The 11920-nt window shown below is 41.0% G+C and overlaps 1 protein-coding gene across 1 annotated transcript; it reads right to left on the bottom strand.

Annotated features, from left to right (window-relative positions):
• On the bottom strand, positions 1-11353 carry LOC310875877 (mast cell tryptase-like). The gene is made up of 5 exons (XM_083789296.1): positions 11328-11353; positions 4747-4909; positions 3410-3684; positions 990-1129; positions 1-487 (listed from the first exon to the last, which is right to left on the bottom strand). The coding sequence occupies exons 2-5, from the start codon at positions 4890-4892 to the stop codon at positions 5-7; spliced, it is 1044 nt and encodes a 347-aa protein (XP_083645422.1). The 5' UTR covers positions 4893-4909; positions 11328-11353; the 3' UTR covers positions 1-4.
• Between the last annotated feature and the right edge of the window lie 567 nt (positions 11354-11920).

The following is an 11920-nucleotide window of genomic DNA, read 5'->3' as shown; positions in this document are numbered from 1 at the left end:
GCCCTTATGCAAAACTAGCCACGCTGTAGAGCATCAGTGCGAGAGTTAAGACATACGTGAAATACGTGAAATGGACGGTGTTCGGGCCGCCACAAAAGAGACTCTCACACGGTTTAATGGGTGGTGGTGGGCGCGTGGTACACCCCGGTGGGTATACGGGGCCATAGGTGGTCATGGGTGGCCACGGTGGGTATGAGGTGGCTGGCCACGGGGATGGTTCAGGGTCATGGGTGGTCATGGGTGGTTGTGTAGGACACTGGAAACCCACGTCGGTGTCCATGCCGTCGGACATGAACCTAACGAAGCCTGGCGGGTCAGAGGTGACGTGCATGCTGATCCAGTCCTGGTAGCGCGACACGCGGGCGTAGACTCCCGGGGTGTTGGGCAGGGCGCAGCCCCGGCCGAAGCTCACCACCCCGGACTGGACCCAGCGGGGTGGCGTGCCGTTGCTCATCATGCGGCTCACCATCGGCCCGCCAGAGTCTCCCTGAGGAAATGACAGATTCATAATATCGTTTATAATAAGTCCCCAGCAAAAAACGTTGAGAACCCCTGTCCAAGAACACTAAACATCCTTTTTGTCATACCATCACTAAACACACCAAGTACACCAAATACATGGCAACTTGAGCTAATATAATATTTCATCATGACTTTTCACAAAAAAATTAAATAAAACATCATACGTACCCCCCACTTCTCTCACGCCTAAAATTATTTTAGGGCAAAGATAAGATATTTACTTTTATGGATACGATTAAGCATGGTAAACCCGGTTTCTAAACGGGCTATAGACGTCTGTCTGCATGTTTTATAGTGAGTGTCTGCGTGTGTTGTGCATGCAAATGCGCGTGCATGTGTGTGCGCACGTGGCGTAAATGAAATATCTTTGCAGATACAATGGGTGCCACGTCCCCCCACTTCTAAAAGTAGCAATACAACACTGGATAGAAGGATATGATGGACAGAGAAAAAGTATGATCTGTCACCTGACAGGAGTCCTTTCCTCCTTCATTGAGGCCAGCACAAAGCATGTTGTCTGTGAGGTCATAGTAGCTGCATGTACACTGCTGGTTCCCCACGACCGGCACATCGACTTCCTGAAGGTTCTGGGGAGAGGCCAGGGGAACTATAATGGAAGAGAGGAAAAGCGACTCATTTGTCTTAGGCCCGACTCACACCTTTCGATCTAGCATACAACATTGATGCATGCTAGATGTATACAAAGGGTGTGATACATCTTGCCCCAATGCATTTCCAATGGAAGTCACATGGTTTGACACAACATTTGTGTTGTACGGCTTTCGGCTGTGTTTCGACTGCCCCCCACCCCCTCATACAACACAAATGTTGTGTCAAACCATGTAACTCCCATTGGAAATGCATTGTGAGCTTGCATCAGTCAATAAGTCTCATACAACAAGCATACATCAATCTGTTGTGCACGTGTGAGTCAGGCCTTAGTCTGTTACAAGTAAGAGTAATTCAGAATTCAAAATGTACTTGAGCAAAAGTACAAAAGTATTGGCATCAAAATGTACCGTTAAGTACCAACATTTAAAGTAATCATTGTACAGAATGTCAAAAAGATCATTTGAAGATAGCAGATCTACAAGCTCACAATGTGTCGCATTGCGAGACAGTGTGAGCTTATAGATTGGCCGTTTCCAAATGGTCGAAGTCCACAAAGTAACTAGTAACTAAAGCTTTCAAATACATGTAGTGGAGTAAAAGTACAATATTTGGATCCTAGAAGGAAAGGTATTGGAAATACTAAGTAAACTACAAATACCTCAAAATTGTACTTACAGTAAGTATATTATTTAAGTAAATGTACTTAGTTACTTTCCACCACTGACTTCAAGGTCTGTTCTAACATAGTCGAACATGCAACAGTCCGACAACATAATATGTTGTTGCATAACCTGTATGTCATGCCATTGATTGATTGATTGAAATATTTATTAACAGTTTGCAGAATTACAGTACATTTCAAGCACAACTCAATACAAATACTGTTAACTGTGAGTGGACGACCCAATAAAGCATTACACTTGTTTACAAGAGGGTCCACCTTGTTCAAATCATCAAAACATTTAGAGACGTACAAATAGACACTTCTATCACTGCGTGAAAAGAGGAGTTAACAGGCAATTATGGGCACTGTATTGTCCCCGTAAACCTCAAGTTTAGCGGGCATATACAGTTAATATACGGTAATATACAGGTGTGATGGTACAATTCGGATGTTTACCGGTGTTTGTTGGAAAGTTTAACGGGAGTTTCCTGTAATAGACACATCCGTATTCCATGCTTTTTGCGCAGTGTATGTAGCCAAAAAGAACGGAACAGAAATTCAGGAGAAGGTAAAAAAGGGGAAAGAAACATACAACGAGGGGAAAAAGGGGTGGGTGGTGGGGATTCAGATTTTTACGGGGGCCAGTCAAGGGATTCACATGTCTTAATGACTGTTGGTAGGGCGTTCCATATTTTGGTGGCATAGGAGCTAAAATAATTTAGTCCCTTGTTTGTGCCGAATCTGGGTTGCACATGGTTTGTTGCACTCCCTCTGGTGTTGTGGGTGTGGACTTGGTTAACATTAAGGAAGTATTTAGACAGGTACATTGGTATCTTGGTGGTGTATTGAATATTGTGGAACAGACCCATTGCAAGATGCTGTACTCTGTCATCAACCCTAAGCCATTCCAGCCTGTCAAAGTGGGCAGGGGTGAGGTGGGTTCGGGGGGTGAGGCCAAGTAGGAGCCTGACCAGTTTGTTTTGGGAAGTCTGGAGCCTTGTTTTAAGGGCCTTTGAGGTGCTGTAGTACCAAGAGGTGCATGCATAGTCAATGAACCCTTGTATGAGGGCTCCTGTTAGGGTCTTCAAGGTGTTTTTGTTGACCAGTGAGGAGATCCTGTAAAATAATCTTGTTCTTTGGTTGACTTTTTTGATTACGGTGGCCATTTTATCACCAGAAAGATTAGCCTCCAGGATGGAACCTAGGTAGGTAATTTCAGATTTTCGTGTGATAATATTGTCACCCACTCTAACCTAGAAACCATCTGCCTTGCTGAGATTACTATTTGATCCAAAGAGAATGGATTCAGTTTTTCCCAGGTGTAAATATAATTTATCAGCGAGCCAGGTGCAGATTCTACCGAGTTCAGAGCCGAGGGCCTTTTCAACCTGCAGTTTGTTCCTGTCCGAGACTAGCAGTGCTGAGTCATCTGCGAACAGAAACAAGTTGCAGTCACAAGCTGATGTCATGTCGTTTACCGTAATTTCCGGACTATAAGCCGCACCGGGTTTTGGGTAGGGTGTCTGTCGGACTAATGTGTTTGGGACTAATGCCTGTTGGACTGTTAGTGCGTTGGACCAAACACATACATGCACCCGCATTATTACTCACCACCACTACCTTCCGTCCCCCAGCCAGTCACCCAGCTCATAGTTCCACTGTAAAAGGTGCTGTTCGTCGCCGCCAGACAGACCGGGCGGATGTACGGCGTGAAGGTGACGGGGTGGGAGAGCCTCAGCAGAGCCATGTCGTTGTCATTCGACATCTGGCCGTCGTACTGAGGATGGTTGATGATCTGCACCACCGTGCGGTTCACCTCATTGGGGTTCATCAATTCTTGGGACTGGCGGCCCAAGAAGATGATATAGTTGTTATTGGGATCAGGGCTGCAAGAGTGTGGAGGAGGGGGTAACAATGAATGATATGAGGTATGCACATACATAAAGTGAGTGGTAAATTGAGTGGTAAATTGAGTTTATAGGCGTAGATACTACTATAGACGCCTTAACAGACAACGTCACACTGATAAGCAACAGCATGCGCGCGCATCACGGCAGCAGAAGAACACCACCTCTCATAAGATGCAATGGAAAAGTTCTAACTGCACTAACTGGATTTTTATTGTGATCTCTCGCCCTTGAAATATATAATCCCTGGTTTCTGTTGTGTTTGAACAATAATAGCAATTAAAAACAGTTGTCCTCAAAACCACACCTCCAGTCGATGTCATAAGAACGGGAGGTGCGCTCATGATCACGGCAGCAGAGCCTATTTGTGCACAGCTGCACATGCACCTGCAGCCCATCAAATATAATTTATGCTTCGTTCCGCAATGGTGTCACGCACGCAGACCTCTAAGCTCACAACAGTCGCATCTGCGATGCGATGTGAGCTTGTAAATCAGCTGTTCTCTGTGTGCAATATTGTTGGGCTTTGAAGTATAAATGTCTCCTAGGGTGCATCTCACTAGCCAATTAACTCACAAGAGGAGGTTCAATGGACTGAAACCAGCGCTCCCCAAAACAACAGGTTCGGAGATCAGTTGGGAATTGATTACATGAAACAGTCACCCGTGCGCCCAGTCCCAATGTTTGTAAACAATGAATTGGTCTATAGAACTTTTCTGTTTGGATGTATGGGCTGTCGAGGCCAGAAAGTAGTTTTTTTTGCCACTTCCTGGTATGATGATGATTTCACACACGCACATGCAAAACGCACACATCCCTTTTATGAACACTGATAGGGATTCAACTATCGATTTTTCTCAGGGATTATTCTATAAATTTGCGATTAATTTAACTAAAATATTTTGATAACACGTCACATCGCAATGCCTTGTGAGCTTGTAAATCAGCAATTTTCAAAAGAAAATTACCTTTCTACTTTATTGACGTGCAAAAAACAAGGATTTATTATTAATCATTTCAATTAATTAAATTATGTCTCACTTTTGGAAGCAGTGGGCAGCGGACAGCACCCATTCATTGTTGATGAGGGAACCTCCACAGAAATGACCGTAGTAAGACTGTATGCTGACCTGCCATGGCCAGCTGCCAGGCGGCGCGGTCTGCCCTCCGACGATCTTCTGGTTCATGGGAGCCTGGCCGCACACTTAACAAAACAACACACTCATCATGTGTACTGAAGATGATGATTATTATTACTTCTACTAGTTTGGGATGGGACCGGTTAAATCGCTCACAATAATCATACCGCGAGAAGATTTAAATGTATGGTGAAATTGTCCTCCATCACATACTAGGATTAATTAGCGTTTGTTGAGCTGCAAATTCGGTACCAATTCAATACCACTTAAATCCTCTACACTTGATAAAACAGAGCACAGCAAGTATTGCAAGTTAGTCATATAAGATTGTTGTACGAGTCTAACATATTCTATTTGAAAGTACATTGCTGCATAAATAAATACTATATACTTGATATCTTTCTTGTATCTTACCATGAGTGCATATCATTACTGTCAAGCAGAAACACATCTCCATATTTCATGATTTTTCATCAATTCATCCCTACGTTAGACTTTGCGGTGTGAGTGTCGCAAAAAAGTAGCAAAAAGAGATGTTATGCATTGTGCAGCTTTGTCGATCTGCTATTATATGTATATATATATATATATATATATATATATATATATATATATATCCCAGCACACTGGGGATACTGGCAGGTGCTCCCAATGTACTGATTGGCACCCAATTCCCCAACCTGCAGGCCTTGTGGAGACAGGTAGAGTAGGAAGCACAGACCCTGGTAGGCCAAGCTACAGGGGGCTGTGACAATAACTAGTTGAACAATTTTTAAATGTTTTTCAAAAAAAGACGAAGTTTAGGGACACGGGGTAAAGCACTGACAAAAATAGGGCCCCAAGGGCTAAAACGATAACACACAAAAAGTCCTGGGGACTTGTTTCCATTGTGGTCCGTATTAACCCTAGAACACTAAACATCCTTTTTGTCACACCATCACTAAACTCAGGTATATTTTACCCAATGTTAAAAAAAAAACACACACACACACGCAAAGTAGATATTATTATTATTATTATTATATCATAGGGGAGCAAAGTCGGTAAAAAAAAAAAAATGAAGATGGGAACCTTTTATCCACCCATTCCTGGAACATGAAATGAGAGAGAGAAACATGGCTAAACACGGGTGAAATTCACCTGAACACCTGCCTGTAGAAAATAAAAAAACAGGGATGTGGGCAGGGAAACAAACCTACGTTCTATGATGTCACTGAGCATCATGGAGGTACTGAAAGACCAGGGTTGGGAAGTAACGGATTACATGTAATCCGTTACTGTAATCAGAGTAAAAAAAAAACTTAACTGTAACGTCTTAGAGTACATTTTAAAATGTGTAATCTGGATTACAGTAACGGGGGTGTTGTAACGGGGGTTACATGAGGATTACATTCTCCCCTTCCCCTCATTAATTTGACAAACAAGTTATAAATTATTATAACACCAAACGGAATGGATTGGAGTTGAGCGCAGCGCGCACCTCTCTGACTCTCTGAGCAACCAGGTCTATGAAAACAAGCCCAAAAGAAGCGACTATAAAAGGCCACACAAGCACTTCAAAGCTATATATATATCGTCCATTAAACAAAGTGCATATTTATATATGTTGGCTATTTGAAAATAGACGATCTAAGCTCACAACCGTTCTACCATTATTTACAAGCAACTTCAGAAAAATAAGCCCAATGTGGCTTATAATAATCAGACCAGGCAACACTGCAGAGATACTAGATAGGAGAGCATATATTGTCACCTTATTAAACAAATTGCCTAAGTCATTTTTTCAAGGTTTTCAGGAAACACAAAAAACTGTGCCAAATGTAGAATATATTATATTTCTTAATTATTTAAATTCCAGAAAATATGAAAAAATATGACTATTGACATACAAATAATGGTGTATGTCAATCATGTAACATGTAAGGATATAATGACTTAGGCCAATATCTGAACATGCCATTTTAACTTAGGCAATTATAAACCTTATTTAGGCCAAATTACTTCTGCCCTTTTATGTCCAATGTATTTGCATCTAAGTTAATATAAATGTATTTGAAATTAAATAATAACGTTCATTTTCAGGATTCTAATTCAGAAATAGCTAAACAATTATTCAGGATTCCAATAAAAAAGAATTGCAATAATTGCAGATCTACGAGCTCAAAACACGTCACAGTTTGAGCTGTAGATCAGCTATTGTTTTACTATATGCATTGTGGCCCCAAACCTGCCTTATCCAAAAACTAGAGTTATTATTTTAATATGCAATAAAATTAAGATCTCACAACAGATACAACAGAATAATGTGATAATATGCCACATGCAGTTGAATGCAAGTTGCAAATTGCACACTGCCCACAGGTGAAGTGGTTTGCCATTGATTGCAGTTCGTAATAGGCTAGCACTGTAAAGATGATCATAATCTAATATGATGTATGTCGTTCTTTAGAGATATAGGGCTCCATTTTTGTCACCGCTAAACCCCTTATCCCTAAACTTCTTTGCCTTTTTTTTTACTATTTTGCATAACATTTTTTAATAGTTAAAATTAATGGTCAGTCTACAAGCTCACAACGTGTCAATGTAGATTGGCTAGTTGAACTATTCAAAAATGTTTTTCAAAATAGTAAAAAAGGCAAAGGGGTTGAGGGATAAGGGGTTTAGCGGTGACGGAAATGGAGCCCCTAGTCTCTTAACTTTGATCTCAAAGTGCACATCAATCACAACCTCAGCCTCAACATTATTATTATAATCAGTCTCCTGACCAGGGGCCTATTTCACGAAACTTGGATTAGAGATTAAGCCGGGCTTTAACACATATCCTGGTTTAATATATCCTGGATCAGTGCTTAACCGGTTTCATGAAAGCTTGTTGATCTTGCCAGATTAATTTAACCAGTTAACCTGGATATGTTGAGGCTTGATTCGGTTTCATGAAAGTGATGCTACATAAGTTACCATGGAAACTAATGCTTTGGACTTAGCCTGCTCCGGACCAGGCTAACAGCCAGGTTTAACCTAATCCTGATGTCTTTACTGTTCATTACATTAAGCAGTCAAACTGATCACAAACCAATGATGTTTTCCAGATTCATTCAATTATTATGGTTTTATGTTGCCTTATTTGTATCGGTCTGCATTAAAGGACTAATTTAAGCACTATATAAAATCAAATAACCAAAATATATAGGCTGCACAACATCATGACAGCTTGTGAGCTTGTAGATCAGCTGCTTTTGGTGAATGTTCCCCATGAATAGGTTTGCTGTCGTGCAAGTGCACGGTTAAGAAGAATTATTATATTATATTATATTATTATTATTTTTTTTGTAAAAGTGAAAACCACTAAATATTACCATTACTCATTGTTTTACAACATAATTTATTACCATTGTAACGTTTCACCCACTACTAGTCCTACATACTTACACCTAGAAACCCCATTCAAACCTATTTAGGTTCATCCTACGGTGGACATGTGTGCCTGAAAAGGAATCTTTGAAATGTTTCATAGTTTTAGAAATATAGTGCTTTCAAATTTGAGACATTTATAGGCAGATAGTGGCACTTAAAAAAATCACTTTCACCTAGAAACTCCATTCACACTTTGTAAAATTCAGCTTACTGTAGAGACACATGCTGGAACTTTTTACTTTGAAATGTTTTGTAGTTTCTGAGTTATTTAACTTAAACGCCCAATGCATTCTCATTGGCAACAGCACAAACTTTGGCATGCTACATGAACCATGACCCGGCCCTGTCTGGACCACAACCCCCTTCTCCAAAGGTAGCTCCCTCAGAGGAGGGAGTTATGGCCAAATATCACAATGCGACAATATCATTATGCTTACAATATTAAGAATTCTGTTTTAGTAGTGGTTAATAGTAGTGGTAAAATGTAAACTATATTTTTGGGGTAGTTAATCATTCAGTCTATCCACTATTGAGAGTATGTTCTCTCTTTAATTACAGCAGCAGTATTTATTTTAGAAGCTTAAGTCCTTGTATCAGTAAGTCTTGAATAGATTAGTAAAGATAATGAGATATACAGAAGGGGGCTGTAATGCAACTATTAAGGATGCAAACTGCCTTAATACCCCATGAAGAAGAAGGATCAGTAAATCTGTGATCCACATAAGGAGTCTAGAGACAAAAAGCCAGACTGTCTATTAAGCCTGGCTTGCTGATCCCGGCTCGCCAAATCCACCAATTCTGAGCCTCGCTTGGCTTTAGTGGAACGGAATAAACCAGGCTATAAAGATCAGGATTTAAAAAGCCTGGCTTTGGCCTAAATCCTGGATTAGTTAATCCAAGTTTCGTGAAATAGGCCCCAGGGGTCATCAACATGTCTGTACACAGCCACATGTGTCTGTAGCCTATTATGTATTATTTACAGTGGAAAATGGTGCAGCAAAAACACTTCTATTCAGAAGGATGTATTTGCTACAAAAGCAAATGAGGGCAGTACTGAGCAAATACATTTGCTGAAAAACGATTTCACCGTTGAGAGTTTAAAGACCCAGAACCTCCATCTGCTCACTGAGCTTACAGACCCAGAACCTCCATCTGCTCACTGAGCTTAAAGACACAGAACCTCCATCTGCTCACTGAGCTTAAAGACACAGAACCTCCATCTGCTCACTGAGCTTACAGACCCAGAACCTCCATCTGCTCACTGAGCTTGATCTTGGTGGTGTAACAATACATAACTATAATAACTCTCCACAATCCTAATCCGTGGAGACCAGTGATCCGCAGCCTGGGCGTCCACAATATCCACTTAGAAGCTTGTTCACCTCTGATCAAAGTTAGTAGCCCTAGCATGGAACTAGGTGTGACGGTGCATTTCTTTAAATCCTGGCATGCTCTTTTTATCGTTATCTAATCACCCATCATGTACGTACATGCACATGATGGTTTTCACTCTTATCTTTCTGTTTCCATTGTCCATTCTCATGCATGACATCACAACTATGCAAGGTCTAAGACTGTCTCTAGGATGTCTCATCAAGATGTCACAAACTATGGAAGCTACCGTACCAAACCAAATAGTTTGGGTTTGATAAGGTAGAACTGGTAGAACTTGATCTCCTCCTGACCTCAAGTAACCCTGTCCTCTGAAAAGCAAGCAACCTCTAATAACGTATGACACGCACCCACTCACCTCTGCACCTAAATGGCCCTTTTCTCATGTTATGTAACGTGTGATGGAAGCACTAACTGTACTGATAAGACCCAATTATTGAAACCACAAATATGGAATCTTTAAAGGAGCATTCAGTGATTTGGGTGATTGGGAAAACCCCCCGGTCCGCCCCGGTAACAAGATGTGCACATGCACGCACTACAGTGGGGGGACACGCGACAGGCCAACATAGCAAAAAAATGACTTAGGCCATTAGTTTAATAAGGTGACGATATGATATATTGGATTGGGGATAAATAATGGGTTGCGCAGTCTTCTCTTTTAGGTCAAATACAATGAGGCTTTTTATTTAAAGAGTAGCCTACGGGGTATAAATATAATTGTATAGGGCTGAGTTCTTTGTAGACTATATAAATGAGTCTTTACAATGTTTTAAACTCATGCCATGTCTATCTAAATGAGTGTCAGCCAGGAATGTCAAAAATAGTTTTTATTTGCCACTTTGACCACACATGGATGGAGTTGTTGGTTGTCAAAGTTGTTGGTTGTCAAAGTTGTTGGTTGTTGTCAATCAATCAAAATGGTTCTGTAGGTCAAGATGCATTTTTCTTATGATCTGTTATAAGTTGACACAATGACTCTACAGTAATGTAACTGTTCAGAGAGGTCAAATTCTTAATTAAATGACCTTAACCATATTTCAGTTGTCCTTATCTTAATTTCATAGGCTCAACATTCTTGTCTATCAATGGTAAAACTTGTATTATCTAATTAAATTGAGTTTTACTTAAAAGTAATCCAAAAGTAACTGAAAGTAACTTGTAGTTACTTTTTAAATGGAGTAATCGGGATTACGTTACTGACTACATGTTTTAGCAAGTAACTTGTAACTGTAGGGGATTCCTTTTTTAAAGTAACCCTCCCAACCCTGTGAAAGACCCACCCACCTCAGAAAATATAAAAGAAAATGCAAAAAAAAAATATGCCACGACAAGTCTTTGCCACAGACACATTTGTCCGTGTACGAGCAAATCGATGACCCCTGGTTACTTTCCAGAAAAAAATGCCTTTTGTGACGCATTCTTCTTTTGCACAACACTGTCATGCGATAAACTAATATATGGAAATATGGAGATGCTTGCCTGACAAGAGATGATGAGCATACTCTGAGCTCTTTAGAAAAATAAGCAGTTATTTTAGATGCCTAAAGTGAGAAATTGAATGAGCTTAAACAGTGCTGCTAATCCTGGATGCTTGCCAGACACATATTTTGATGCCTGTTGTGAGTAACAGCCTGAAATTAAAGACAAACGGTGCAGATAAACCTGAATGCTTACCAGACGCAGACCACGGTTGTTGTGCAGAGTCTGAAATTCATAGCAAAGAAAGACATTCGTAAGGAAGTCTCATCAGTACACAGCACAGATTAATATGGAGCATTTCCGTGCAGCATACAATTATGTCATGCTGCGTTCATGACTACGGTACCAGGCTGGGGGCCGAGACCACACGCGCGAGGTAGAGGTTTTTTCTTTTTAAATTCCTCCAGGGGCCACAAGGGGACGCTCGGCCCGCGGGCCGCCTATTGGGGAACCCTGGTCTGGTGTCTCTCGAGCAGAGATGATGTACTCTGGACCAAATCAGACCGGAGCGATATGCAGCGGTATGCGGCCGCTAGAGGCGGGATCAACGTGAGACTGATGACATAATGAAGCTGTGCCACAGCACAAATGTAAACACAACCTAACAAGACTACAACTCGAAATTATTGTAGAGATATCAGATTGTTGTCCCGCTGCTTCCGGTTCATCGTTTCCGCTTGAGAGATCCCAGATGCAGGCAGGAGGAAGGAACTTGTGAACTCAATACTGCCGCAATTTGGCAGTATTGTAAGTAAGTCAGGTTCAAATTGAGCCCCCATTTGACAAAA

This window comes from Protomyctophum parallelum (genome assembly GCF_964188405.1).
Source record: "Protomyctophum parallelum genome assembly, chromosome: 18".
In the NCBI taxonomy this organism is placed as follows: Eukaryota; Metazoa; Chordata; class Actinopteri; order Myctophiformes; family Myctophidae; genus Protomyctophum; species Protomyctophum parallelum.
This window is presented reverse-complemented; position numbering and strand designations above follow the sequence as displayed.

Excerpts from the sequence above, each read along its gene's own strand:
- LOC310875877 (XM_083789296.1), bottom strand. The coding sequence starts at position 4,892 with ATGAACCAGAAGATCGTCGGAGGGCAGACCGCGCCGCCTGGCAGCTGG. Across the intron at positions 3,685-4,746 it reads GCTGCCCACTGCTTCCAAAA|CCCTGATCCCAATAACAACT; the intron begins GTGAGACATAAT and ends ACACTCTTGCAG. Across the intron at positions 1,130-3,409 it reads GGGGACGGAAGGTAGTGGTG|TTCCCCTGGCCTCTCCCCAG; the intron begins GTGAGTAATAAT and ends CTTCCATTATAG.